The sequence below is a fragment of the Enhydra lutris genome, unplaced genomic scaffold, assembly GCF_002288905.1.
Source record: "Enhydra lutris kenyoni isolate GAN:26980312 unplaced genomic scaffold, ASM228890v2 scaffoldscaffold1, whole genome shotgun sequence".
Lineage (NCBI taxonomy): Eukaryota > Metazoa > Chordata > Mammalia > Carnivora > Mustelidae > Enhydra > Enhydra lutris.
In genome coordinates this window covers 104113646-104126799 of record NW_019154085.1, presented here as the reverse complement: position 1 = coordinate 104126799, position 13154 = coordinate 104113646, and the positions used below count along the sequence as shown (strand labels likewise).

Genomic DNA, 13154 nt, shown 5'->3' with positions numbered 1-13154 from the left:
ATTCTGTCTTTCAAGCAATACACAAGATTCAGGTACAGATACCACACTGTAATTATTCCCAGTTCTACCTTAAACAGCTCACCTAACATTCATACACTTTCACAATGCTCATCTGAGTCATTCTTGTGTACATTTTGTCAAGCGGAAGTGACAACAAGAAAAATCAGATTGTTAGTCAAGAGCAGACTTAAGGTGAAGAATAAAGTGGGCACTTAAAAGTGTACTGGTGTAATCCCTGCCAACATCCCTTAAAAAAGGTACCTGCTCACCTGAAACTAACAGCAATGTATGTTAATTATACTTCTAAGGAAAATGGTAGGAGTGAAGGAAAAAAATAAAAGACTTTGAATCTTAACAAAAGGGAACTACAGATTCTGTTTTCAGAGGAAAAAAAAGGTACCTGTTGACCATTACACATAATGGTTGCATATTTTACATATTTTTCCAAATTCTACGTTCTCCTCAATAGAAATAAAAAACATAGAGAATATGCTTTTACATGAAAAAAAAAAAAAGCAGACACAATTCTCACTATGCAGCATCACTTGGATACAATTATATTATCATCTGATTACCTCAAATAGTTATAGCAGTACTTCTTAACCATGTTTTTACAAGTAGAAAAATCTAATTTCATATGGTTCAGGAGGCTGCTCATGGCTGGATGGGGTGGCCTTGGGCCTCCAATCTCCTAAAGCCCTCCCAGCCATCCAAGAGGAGAGGAAACATGAAAGATCCATAATCCATTCTGTGTGATGACTGGGAATATCAGAATTACACACCATGACAATATTTCTACCTAAATAATTTCAAAATTTTGTAACAGCTCTGACAATATTTTCAGGAAAAATATGCTCCATAAACCCACCTTGTATATTCTTCTTGTAACTTGTTGGGGTCACTTACAAAAAATTTGACTCTAAAGTTCAAATTGTAAGGAGATCCTCCTAGAATTAATAAAAGCAGTTCTAATTAATCAGATTATATTAATCCTTTACCTTTAGAAAGTATACTTGTAAAATGTCAAGTAAATATGTATGCTCACTCTTTAGCTGCTTCCTTATTGGTTTGTTTGGATCCAGCCACCGCTGAAAAATAAATAAATAAAACTGATTTATTTTCCCTTGAGGAAATAATATATCAATTCTTGCAAATTTGTAATATTTGAAGATCCATGGTAAAAACTGCATCTTGAAAACACTCTAGGAGAAAATAATTTACAGATGTTCATATCAAGAATAGCAATATTACACTAGAAAGTACTGAATGTATTTATGGTAGCTCTGAGTTTTTTATCTGAATTTCCCATGAAATTATACAGTGTATAGTAACCTCTATTCCTAAAAGAAAAATCCTTAATAATAGCCATCTGAAGTGAGTCCTGTTAATTTCACTATATTATATAATTAGTGTGGCAAGTTTTTAGAATTCTTGGTATCTTTCATAAAATCTAGTTGACCTTACATTCTCCTTCAGACAAAATCTAACTACCCGTCATGAAAATACACTCTTGAGAAAGATTTTCTTTTCTTTTTTTTCTAAAGTAGACTCCACACCCAGCACAGAGCCCAATGCGGGGCCTGAACTCACAACCCTGAGATTAAGACCTAGCTGAGGGCAAGAGTCAGACATTCAACCAACTAAACCACCAAGGCACCCCAACTCTTAAGAAAAACTTTCTAACTTCTACTTATTCCCTCAAAAATAAAACTATCTCCCCTTGCCCAACAACAACAACAAACCAACACTGATTTTCTAAGAGATAATGTTTAGTTTGCAGGTGTGTTTGTTTGTTTAGGTGTGAGAATTTTAAGTAACCTCAACACTTCAGAATGCCAGTTGAGCTCTACTTTAGGAAAAGTATAACTAAATTCAGACTGCCAACATGTTTCAGTTAAAAAAATTAAAGAACCCAGGGGCACTTGGGTGGCTCAGTGGGTTAAAGCCTCTGCCTTCGGCTCAGGTCATGATTTCAGGGTCCTGGGATCAAGCCCTGAATCGGGCTCTCTGCTCGGCAGGGAGCCCGCATTCCTCCTCTCTCTCTCTGCCTGCCTCTCTGCCTACTTGTAAAAAAAAGAAAAAAAAAAAATTAAAGAGCCCAAAATGGGTATTAGATGTGGCAGTATTTTCAAAGCACCACATAAGTATCAACTTATGTATTATTATGTATAATAGTACACAATACTCCTACCACCCATACTTGATTCCATGCAGAGTACACAGATTTTAATAACAAATGGCTGAGAATAATCCATAAATCTTCCCTTTCCACTATCCACAACAACCAACACATCAAATCCAGCTGATTCTTCCTTCCAACTATACCTTGAATTTAACAGTTCTCCATCCACTCTGCCATCATCTTTATGTCTGGCCATAGCCTCTTGTTGTTGTTGTTGTTTTTAAGATTTACTTATTTTAGAGAGAGTGTGTGTGCACATGCACACTGCGGGGAGAAGCAGAGGAAGAGAGAGAGAGAGTGAGTCCCCAAGCAGACTTGGAGCTGATTGCGGAGCCTAAGGAGGGGCTCGATCCCATGACCCAAGATAACAACCTGAGCCAAAACCAACAGAAACTAAACTGTCTGAGCCACCGAGGCACCCCTGGCCATAGCCTCTTAACTGCTCTCCCTGCTTGTTTTCTTACCATGTTCTTCTTCATTCTCCATCGCAAAGCTAGAGTAATCGTTCAGAACATGTCACTTCTTTGCTTAATAGCTCTTGATAATTTCTCAACACAAGGTCCAAAGTCCCTGCTAGAGGCTTACATGATCACTTCTTCCCTCAACTTACTAAGCTCCAGCCGTAATGGCTTCTCATCTGTTTCTCACAGATGCCATCCTAGGGTCTTCAAATGAAGACTTCATTATGCACAGAATGTCCTCCAAATTTCTCATAGCTGACTTCCTTTAAGTCTCAGCTTAAATGCTACCTCCTCAGAAAGGTCTTCACTGGCTGTCACTGATCCCCCTACCAGAAGTATATCACAAAGCTCCTATTTCCAGGGCGCCTTGGTAGCTCAGTTGTTAAGCAAGTGACTTCAGCTCAGGTCATGATCCTAGTGTCCTGGGATCAAGCCTGGAGTCAGGCTCCCTGCTCAGCGGAAAGCCCGCTTCTCCCTCTTCCACTCCCCCTGCTTGTGTTCCCCTCTTTCACTGTGTCTCTCTCTGTCAAATAAATAAATAAAATCTTAAAAAAAAAAAAAAAAAAAGCTCTGACTTCTTTAGTTATTTTCTATAAATAGGCAAGGGATATTAATTTCTTTTATAACATTTTCTTAATCGTAATATTTGTTTTGCCTTTTTATTGCCCATCTCCTTCATTAGATAATCAACTCCATGAGGTAAGGGATAAAATCTGATTCATTCAAAGCAGACAATCAGCACATAGGCACAAGTCTTGACATATAATTTGTAATAAAAAAAAATTTGATGGGGTGCCTGGGTGGCTCAGTTGTTGGGTGTCTGCCTTGGGCTGGGGTCATGATCCCAGGATTCTGGGATCGAGCCTTGTGTCAGGCTCCTTGCTTGGTGGGGAACCTGCTTCTCCCTCTCCCATTCCCCCTGCTTGTGTTCCCCTCTTTCACTGTGTCTCTCTCTGTCAAATAAATAAATAAAACCTTAAATTTTTTTTTTTTTTTTTTTTTTTTTTTTTTTTTTTTTGATGAAAGACCGACTAAGCCTGCTGAATGACTCAGCAATTGATACAGGGGTGGGGGTTGGAGGAGGAGTCTACTTCTATCCCAATAATCAGCTGTTTTTCACCACTACTTAACACATTTGTTTCCCCCTGCATATCTACCCATTTACCCATCTTCCAACCCATCTATATCACAGTGATTTTATTCTTCATGTTTTCTAGAAAAAGTAATATATTACATTCATTTTAATGCTTGTTTATAATCAAAATTTGGGCTTATCTATTCAAAGCCTGTCTTCCACATTTAGTACTCCTGTAAAATATTCTAAAACAGTATCAGAGATACAAACACATTTACATACACAAATAGATGTATTAAGCTAAGAAAGCTTAGAAGGAGTACAATAATAAGTAATGGGAAATTTAACAGACCTCATCAATTATGTCAAAGAGATAGGATTTAGTTTCTTGGCTTAAACCATGAAGATGGAATAATGCTACAATGAGCACTATTAGACAGTAAAAATACTGTTCCTAGTAAAAACACATCATTAAGTCAAAAGAGAAAGTGGAAAAACAGACAACATACACATAAGTTCTACAAATCAGTAAGAAAAAACCCAATACTAATAGAAATACAGATAATGGGTAAGAATAGAAAGTTCACAGGAAATATACATAACATTTAAGAAAAAATATTCAATCTTGACCATAATTAGAGAGATAGAGAAGTAATCTACATTAGGTTTTCATTTTTCAGCAATAAGACACTGTCAAGGATTACAACTTTGAATGCCATACCACAATGGCTTCAAGAATGTAGAAACAGGTATATATACAAAGCTCATGAGAATAAAAATTATACCATCTCACTATAGGACAACTGGGCAATATTTATCAAAATATAAACTGTAAATGACCACAGACCCAGCATTATTTTATGTAGCATTATATACTGAGATACAGTTCACACAATATAAAATTTTACCATCTTAAAATGTATACTTCAGTGCACTTGAGTACATTCACTATGTTGTATAACCATCAATAGTAAATGCCAGAATACTTACATCACCCCAAAAAAGAAATCCCATATCTATTAGCAGTGAGTCTCAGTAACCCCCCACCCACCAAAGCCCCTAGCAACACTAATCTACTTACTGTCTCTATGGATTTCATTATTTTGGATGTTTCATATGAAGGTAATCATATAACAGATGGTCTTTTGTATCTAATTTCTTTCATTTATTGTAATGTTTTCAAGGACCATCCATGTTGTGGCATTTAATAGTACCTCATTCCATTTTATAGCTGCCATTTAGGCCTTTTCTATCTTTTGGCTCTCATGAATTACACTGCTACGAACATTCATGAACAACTTTTGTCTGAACATGTCACTCAACTCTCTCCAGTGTATGTCTAGGATTGGTACTATTTGCTTAAATGATAACTATATATTTAACTTTTTATCAAGTATTATCAAGTATCTACCAAGTATTAATAGCTAACAGGGAGGTTCTGGTTCAAGATAGCAATGTAGGAGAATCCTAAACTCACCTCCTCCCATGGACACACTGAATCTAAAAGCTAAATATGGAACTATTTCCTCTGGAAAAAAAACCCACAAAACTAGATGAATGACTTTCTCCTACTGGGTGAAAGAGAAAAAACTCACGTCAAAGTGGTAAGGACAGGCCAAGACACAATCTCACCATAAACCCCACACCCAGCATGGTAACCCACAATCAGGAGGGAACTCGCAATCCCATGTTTCTCCCTCCAGAGCAAAGGGTTTGAACCACACATCTGACACCCCAACTTTTAAGATCTGCACCTGAAAAATGAGCATCCAAAACCTCCAGCTTTGATAGCCAACTAGAGCCTGTGACCGTAAGACTTCCAAACTAGAGTAAACGAGAAACAGTTTTATGTAAAAGAGGCCTATTTGCTTGTGTTGAAGATTTGGCCTTAGGGAAAGGCTTCCAGTTTGGCACACATATAAGAACTTACTTAAGCATTCTCCAGGGAAGGAAGATGGGTGGTAGCGTCTTTGTACTTTCTTGCCTCACCCAGGTTGCTAAGAAATGAGCTTGTGTCTGCTGCCCAGAAAACACACCCTTCAATGGTTTGGCTTTGAGGGCCAGAAGGGCTTGGGCTCACAGGTGAAAGGGGACAGAAGCAAACAAAAAACAGTTCTTAAATGCCTATCACTCCAGGGCTCTGAATGGAGGGAGCAGACAGAAAAGCCCACCTCCCAGTATTCCCCTAAAAGAGGCATATTTGCATCCTTTAAAAGCTGCTGTGGAGGGTACTGCTTCCCAATCAGCCTGAATCTAGGTGCTCACTGAGATGCTCCCCTTTGAGACACTGACAGGTCTTGGCACACCTTTAACTACTGGGAGCCGCTAAAAATAAAACAGGCACAAGCTAGGGCAGGGGTGAATGATAAGGTTCAATACAAGGCCATTTCTTTGAGACTGGCAGAGGTGACTGATTTACCTAATGCACAGAAACAAACATGGAAAGTAAAGCAAAATGAAAAATCAGAGGAATATTTTCAAACAAAAGAAAAAGAGAAAGCATCAAAAAAAGACCTTAATGAAATGAAGTAAGTGATTTACCTGATAAAGAGTTCAAAATAATAATCATAAAGTTGCTCACCAAGCTTAAGAGAAGAATTGATGAACACAGTGAGAACTTCAACAAAGAGACAGAAAATATAAGAAAGTACCAAAAAGAAGTCACAGAACTGAAGAACACAAATATTTAAACTGAAACATACATTAAAGGGGTTCAACAGAAGACTTAAATGAAGCAGAGGAAAGATCAGTGAATTCAAAGATAAGATAGTAGAACTCAACGATAAGAAGAGCAAAAAGAAAAAAAAAAAAACAATGAAAATGAGTACAGACAGCTTAAAGGACTCATGCGACAAAATCTATCCATTCAGTATTCAGATCATAGGGCTCCCAGGAGTAGAAAAGAGACAGAAATGAGCAAAAAACTTACCTGCAGAAATAATGGCTGAAAGCTATCCTAACCTGGGGAAGGAAATTGACAACCGGGGAAATTGACAAACAGATTCAAAAATCTCAGAGAGGTTTTGAGAAGTTTCCAAATAAGAGGAACCCAATGAGACCCACTGTAAGACACATTTTTTTTCAAGGAGAGAATCTTAAAAGCAGCAAGAAGGAAACAACTTGTTACGTAAAAGGGAAATCCTGTACGACTCTCAGATTTTTCAGCAGAAACTTTGCAGGCCAGAAGACAATGGCATATTTAAAGTGCTGAATGGGGTTAAAAAAAAAAAAAACTGACAACCAAGAATACTCTATATGGCAGAACTGCCCTTCACAACTGAAGGAGTGATCAAGAGTTTTCCAGACAAGCAGAAGTTAAGGGAGTTCATCACCACTGGGTAAATGTTAAAGGTACTTCTTTAAACAGAAATGAAAGGGCACTAATTAGTAACAGAAAACCAGAAAAGTATAAATCTCACTGGTAAAAGTAAATACATAGTAAAATTCAAAATAACCTAATGTCATAAAGGTGGTGGATTAATTACATATTAAGCCAGTATGAAGGTTAAAAGATAAAACTAGTAAAAATAACTATAACCACAATAACTGGTTAATGGACGCACAAAGTAAAAAGATGTAAACTGTGGCATCAAAAACATAAAATGGTGAGAGGGTAAAAATGTAGAGGTTTAGGATGTGTTGAAACTTAAGTTGTTATCAACTTAAAAGAGACTTAAAAATGTAAGTTGCTTTATGTAAGCTTCATGGTAACGACAAAGCAAAAACCTACAGTAAATACACAAACGGTAAAGAGAAAGCAATCTAAATGTATCACTACCAAAAAAAAATCATCAAATTGCAAAGAAAATAAGACACATCTATCTATATGCTACCCACAAGAGACTCACTTCATATATTAAGGATATACAGACAGAAGGTGATGAGATGGAAAATGGTATTCCATGTGATGTGGGGAAAAAAGGCAGAAGGAAATACACATAAAATTAAATTTCTGGGGCACCCTGGGTGGCTCAGTGGGTTAAAGCCTCTGCCTTCAGCTCAGGTCATGATCCCAGGGTCCTGGGATTGAGCCCCCGCATTGCGCTCTCTGCTCAGCAGGGAGCCTGCTTCCTTATCTCTCTCTGCCTGCCTCTCTGCCTACTTGTGATCTCTGTCAAATAAATAAAATCTTTAAAAAAAAATTTTAAATTTTCTTATAACCTGCAGCTCACTAACAAATACTTGAGGCAGGCAGAGTATGACATTCCTCCAGGAAACTCCAAACTGTCTTAATGTTAATGCTTTGCTAGATGGAAAAACAATCTTAGCTTGACTAGGCCTCCAGGATCCTGTCAGTCTTCTTTAGTCTATGAAATTCCTTTTTGAAACTTCCCTTTGTCCCCCAATTCCAAAGTATAATCAGTTGTATAATCAGTTGTTCCTTACAATCCCAGGGTAGCAGTTATTTCTGCCCACAGACCCTGTCCCCGTGCTTTACTAAAACCACCTTTTTGCACCAGTGATGTCTTAAGAATTCTTCCTTGGCCATAATCTCCAAACCCCACATTCAAACCACATCACATACAAATGGAAACCTAAAGAAAGCTTGGTAGCTATACTTACATAAGACAAAACAGACCTTAACACAAAGACTACAGTAAGAGACAAAGTTATTATATAAAGATAAATGGGTGAATTCAATAAAATTTGTAAATATTTATGCACCTAACAGAGCACATAAACATATAAAGCAAGTATTAACTTAAAGGAAGAAATAGATAGCAATACAATGATAGTGGTGGAATTTTTTTTTTTTTAAGATTTTTATTTATTTATTTGAGCGAGACCAAGATAGTGACAGCAAGAGCAGGGAGGAGAGCAACAAGCAGGCTCCCCACTGAGCAGGGAGCACAGATCTGGGACTTGACTCAGGACCCTGGATCATGACCTGAGCCGAAGACAGATAACCTAACAGACTGAGCCACCCAGGCGCCTGACAGTAGAGGACTTTACTATCTCACTTTCATCCAAAAGCAAATCACCCAGACAGAAAATCAGTAAGAAAATATCAGCCTTAAACAAGAAAGAGCAAGTGTAGGTGAGGATGTAGAGAAAAAGGAATACTGTTCCACTGTTAGTGGGAATGTAAACTGTTGCAGCCATTGTGGAAAACAGTAAGGAGGTTCCTCAAAAAATTAAAAACAACTCCTATATGATCCAGCAATTCCACTCTGGTATTTATCCAAAGGAAGCAAAAACACTAATTTGAAAAGATATCTGCATCCCTGTGAACACTGAAGCATTACTTTACAATAGCCAAGATACAGAAGCAACCTAAATGTCCACTGATGAATGGATAAAAAAGATGGGGTGTGTTTACACATGCACGCGCATGTGTGCACACACACAGCAATATTACTGAACCATAAAAAAGAAGGGGATCTTGTCATTTGTGACAACTTCTGTGGACTTTTGAGGGCATTTCGCTAAATAAATCAGACAGGGAAAAACAAATACAATTATGATCTCACTTACAAGTGGAACCTAAAAACCCAAAACCAAAACCCTACCAAAATGCTGAACTCCTATATACAGAGAAAAGTGGCTGCCAGAGGTGGTGCACAGGGTAGGTGTGAAATGGTAATGGGAGTCATACAGTACAAATTTTATATTAATGATAGCTATATTGTACATTTGAAAGTTGCTAAGAGAACAGATCTTTAAAGTTCATTGCAAGGAAAAAAATTATAACTACATGGGCAGTTGGTAACTATTACTTATTGTGGTGATCACAATATTGAATCATTATGTTCTACACCTAAAACTAATATAATGTTACATGTTAATTATATCTAAATAAAAAGAAGAAATGGCTGTTAGGGATGAGTACTTTATCATCAACTCTATCAAATTCTGAAGGAATTTCAATTTAGGCCTGGAGTTCTGTTTAGTCTTCTCAAAATTAACTGCTCATTCTTTTCCCTTCATAGAGTCTATTGTTAAATCGTCAAAATGTCTCACGCTTGTAAGTTAATTTTGTATCTTCCAAAATGTAGTATTTAAAAAAAATAAGGAGGTTATGGGATTGCCTGATAAAACCTGTTTTATTATTAAAATATTCTGTGCTTGTCTTATTTGTTGCTCCTATTAATGTTGAAGCATTGTCTTCTGCAACTCTATTTATCCTAACCTAACCAATGAGCTTTTCATTGTGACAATCATATTTTTAATTTCCAAAATCCTTCATTGTTCCTTTTGCATGGATACAATACCCTCTCTAATCATGCCAAAGTAAATTAGAATCCTTTTCATTTGTTTGCTGATAAATTAATATTTATCAAGTATTTACTATGCTTCAATCATGTTCTAAGTGCTTTCCATATAAAAATTCACATCATCTCCACATTAACTAAGAATGACACTTCTATTTTTATACATTCTTATAAATATTTTATAAATATTTCCATTATCTCTATTTTACCTATTTCCCATTTCCATAAGTGTAAAATTTGCTGACTTCAGTGGTTCTCTTTCTGTAGGCTTTCCTCAAATGTTGGTATCTATTTTGTTGAGTGCTTATTTTTAAGGCTAAAATTCCCTGCAATCTCCTTTATGAAATTTTTACGTGTCTGTGGAGAAGAGACAGGATATACAGCTTGGCTCTAGTAGTTGGTGAAAGACAGACTGTGCTACCAGTAGGATATTATAGTTAGCTAGTCTCCTGGGCAAAGGGCATTTTTTTTTCCCCATTTCACTGGGTGTCACCAGTCCTTTGGGACACTGACTTGCCTCTCTAATTCAAGCACTCACACATGGTAAACTTAGGGGTAAATATTACTAATTGTTTACCACATGGCCAGTGGGTAGGGAATGAGCTGACCCACCTCCCTGCTTCTACAGCAGACCTCCTCCCAACAATCCCCTTAAGTTGCCACAGCCTCCCTACCCTGCTCCCCAACCACACCTTGCTCACCACTGAATTAGGAACACCCCTGGAACTCCACACATTCACTAACTTTATGATCTTGAAAAAGTTATTTCACTTCTCCGTACCTTCGTTTTTTGTTTTTTGTTTTAAATTTTTATTTATTTATTTGACAAAGAGCACAAGCAGGGGGAGCAGCAGGCAGAGAGAGGAAGAAGCAGGCTCCTCACTGAGCCAGGAGCGGGATGCTGGGCTCAATCCCAGGACCCCGGGATCATGACCTGAGCCAAAGGCAGATGCTTAACCAACTGAGCCACCCAGGCGTCCCCACAGTAAGTTGAATACATGCTAGTAATGTACACTCAGTTTGCCATCTTGCTACAGAAACATTATGCTTTTCAAAATAGGATGCTTAAATATTTTTAAATAATATAAACACAGCATTTCAAAATGTGTGAAAGCTTACCTTAAAGCAATCCATGGAACAATGTCTCTCCCTCTCTCTCACACAGACACACACACAAATAAATGAAATGAAAATGAAAAATGAAATGAAATTAAACAAGAGAGTAAGGGAACCAGAAGTAGGGTATCTACTTGAAATTGGATATAATAACAAAGATACTCTTTGCCTTGCTTTCTGATGCCAGGAGGATGCCATCTCCCAAAATCTTCAGTTTGCAATTCTATATGCCACTGGCCACACTATAACCAGGGTGGTATGTCTAAAATAAAAGTCTTATGTAACTTGTATAAATAAATCTTTAGGTGAGTATAATCTTACAGATTAAAAAATATTCCATGATCTGGCATACCCAAACTTCATCTTAGGTCCACTTTTTCCCCTTGCTCTATATTCCACTGATTATTAAAATTTTCTTTCTGGTCCTCAAATTCAACATTCCTCATTCCTCCCTCTGGACCATTACACATGATGCTGATTTCTCTCTGAAATACTTTTCTGCACCCCAAATCTGTCATTCCCTCCTAAAATGGAACAGGGTTAAAAGAGACCAGAAACAAAAATCCAACATTCAGCAGAGTACCAAAGAGGTTTATACAATAGGTGGTAAAAGCTTAACGAAGATATGACAGTAAAGCAGATGAAATATAAAATATGAGATATACTGAGATATGTGAAATAAAAGCCAGCATTTTAGCAATCATATTGTCCTAAAATGCAACTTGTTGAATTAAGAGTCATCCTCTATGTGACTTTTCCTATAGTTTCTCAAACCCAATGAATTCAAGGATTTTGTGTAAAAGAATCTCCAAAAAACAGACCAAGCTATTTGGTATGAATTATTTCTTACTTCAATAATCTTAGTTAACCTATTGGGTTAGAGCAGTGATTTTCAAAACATAGTTCCTTGGATTAGCAGCATTATTATAAGTGGAATTTTTCTGCAGTGAAAATTATTGAGCTTCATTCACACCGGACTTCCTCTATCAAGAACTCTAGGCATAGGGCCCAGAAATCTGTATTTTAAGACGTATCCAGGTGGTTCTGATATAAGTTAGGTTTGAAAGCCACAAGGTTAGGGAATACAGAAATAGTAGTAAACAGTAAAAGATCCTAACCACAACACAAAGTATCAGAAGGATGAAACTGTAGAGAGAACAAGTCAACAACAGTTGATAATCTACTCTTTGTCCCACACTAATGGACACTAAGTTACTTTAGGGACAAAACCCCAGAAAACAAAAAAATAAATGCACACAAATAATAAAATTGGAGGGTTCCAATGAATACTGTACTGATAAAGGCCAATAAGGAAGAGCCACCTTTAAGTGCTTATAAAGAAATTATGTATAATTGTAACATTACTCATTATTTTGCTCACTCAATAAAAATTCACTGAATACTACTATTAAACCATACATTATACTAAAAGCTAAAGCTGTGATAAATAGGTTTTAATGAAAACAGAAGAAATTTTGAAAAGTCAAAGCTTTTAAGTAATTTTGTTTGTTGTACTGGAACTCATTACCCAGGAAGAGTGTAAGGAAAAGGATAACCTACTATGAGTCCATATTTTAATGTACAAGATCACAATAAAACATTTGGTGCTTTTTAAGTTTACCTATTGTTAAGTCCAATTAAATTAATTTCAATGTTTATGTGCCTAAGGGAATATTAGCTCTGATCTATAAAACCATTATACACACACACACACACACACACACACATACATACATACACACAATATACTACATATATAACTAACACATACATTACAGGGACACCTGGGTTGCTCAGTCAGTTAAGTGTCTGCCTTCCGCTCAGGTCATGATCTCAGGGTCCTGAAATTAAGCCCCACACCTGGCTCTCTGCTCAGTGGAGAGTCTGATTCTCCCTCTATCTCTGTGTTCTCTCCCCTTCTCTTGCTCTCTCCCAAATAAATAAAATCTTTTTTAAAATACATACATATATACAGGTATATATCAACTAAAACTATGAAATGAAAAAAATCTCAACTAAGGACTGACAAAGATTAATTCTTATAGAACATAACCAAATTCCTTTAGATCTATGCCGGCAATTTTTAAAAAATTTTTATTTATTTGACA

General features: G+C 36.8%; 1 protein-coding gene across 1 annotated transcript in view; it reads right to left on the bottom strand.

The window, feature by feature from the left end:
• The window catches only part of LOC111159262 (protein tyrosine phosphatase, non-receptor type 4), a 214884-nt gene that overhangs the window by 115278 nt on the left and 86452 nt on the right, over positions 1-13154 (bottom strand). The window contains exons 4-5 of the mRNA XM_022521712.1: positions 1046-1088; positions 869-947 (exon numbers count right to left, since the gene is read on the bottom strand). Of these exons, the coding sequence (XP_022377420.1) occupies positions 869-947; positions 1046-1088 (122 nt within the window). The remainder of the gene's footprint in view (positions 1-868; positions 948-1045; positions 1089-13154) is intronic.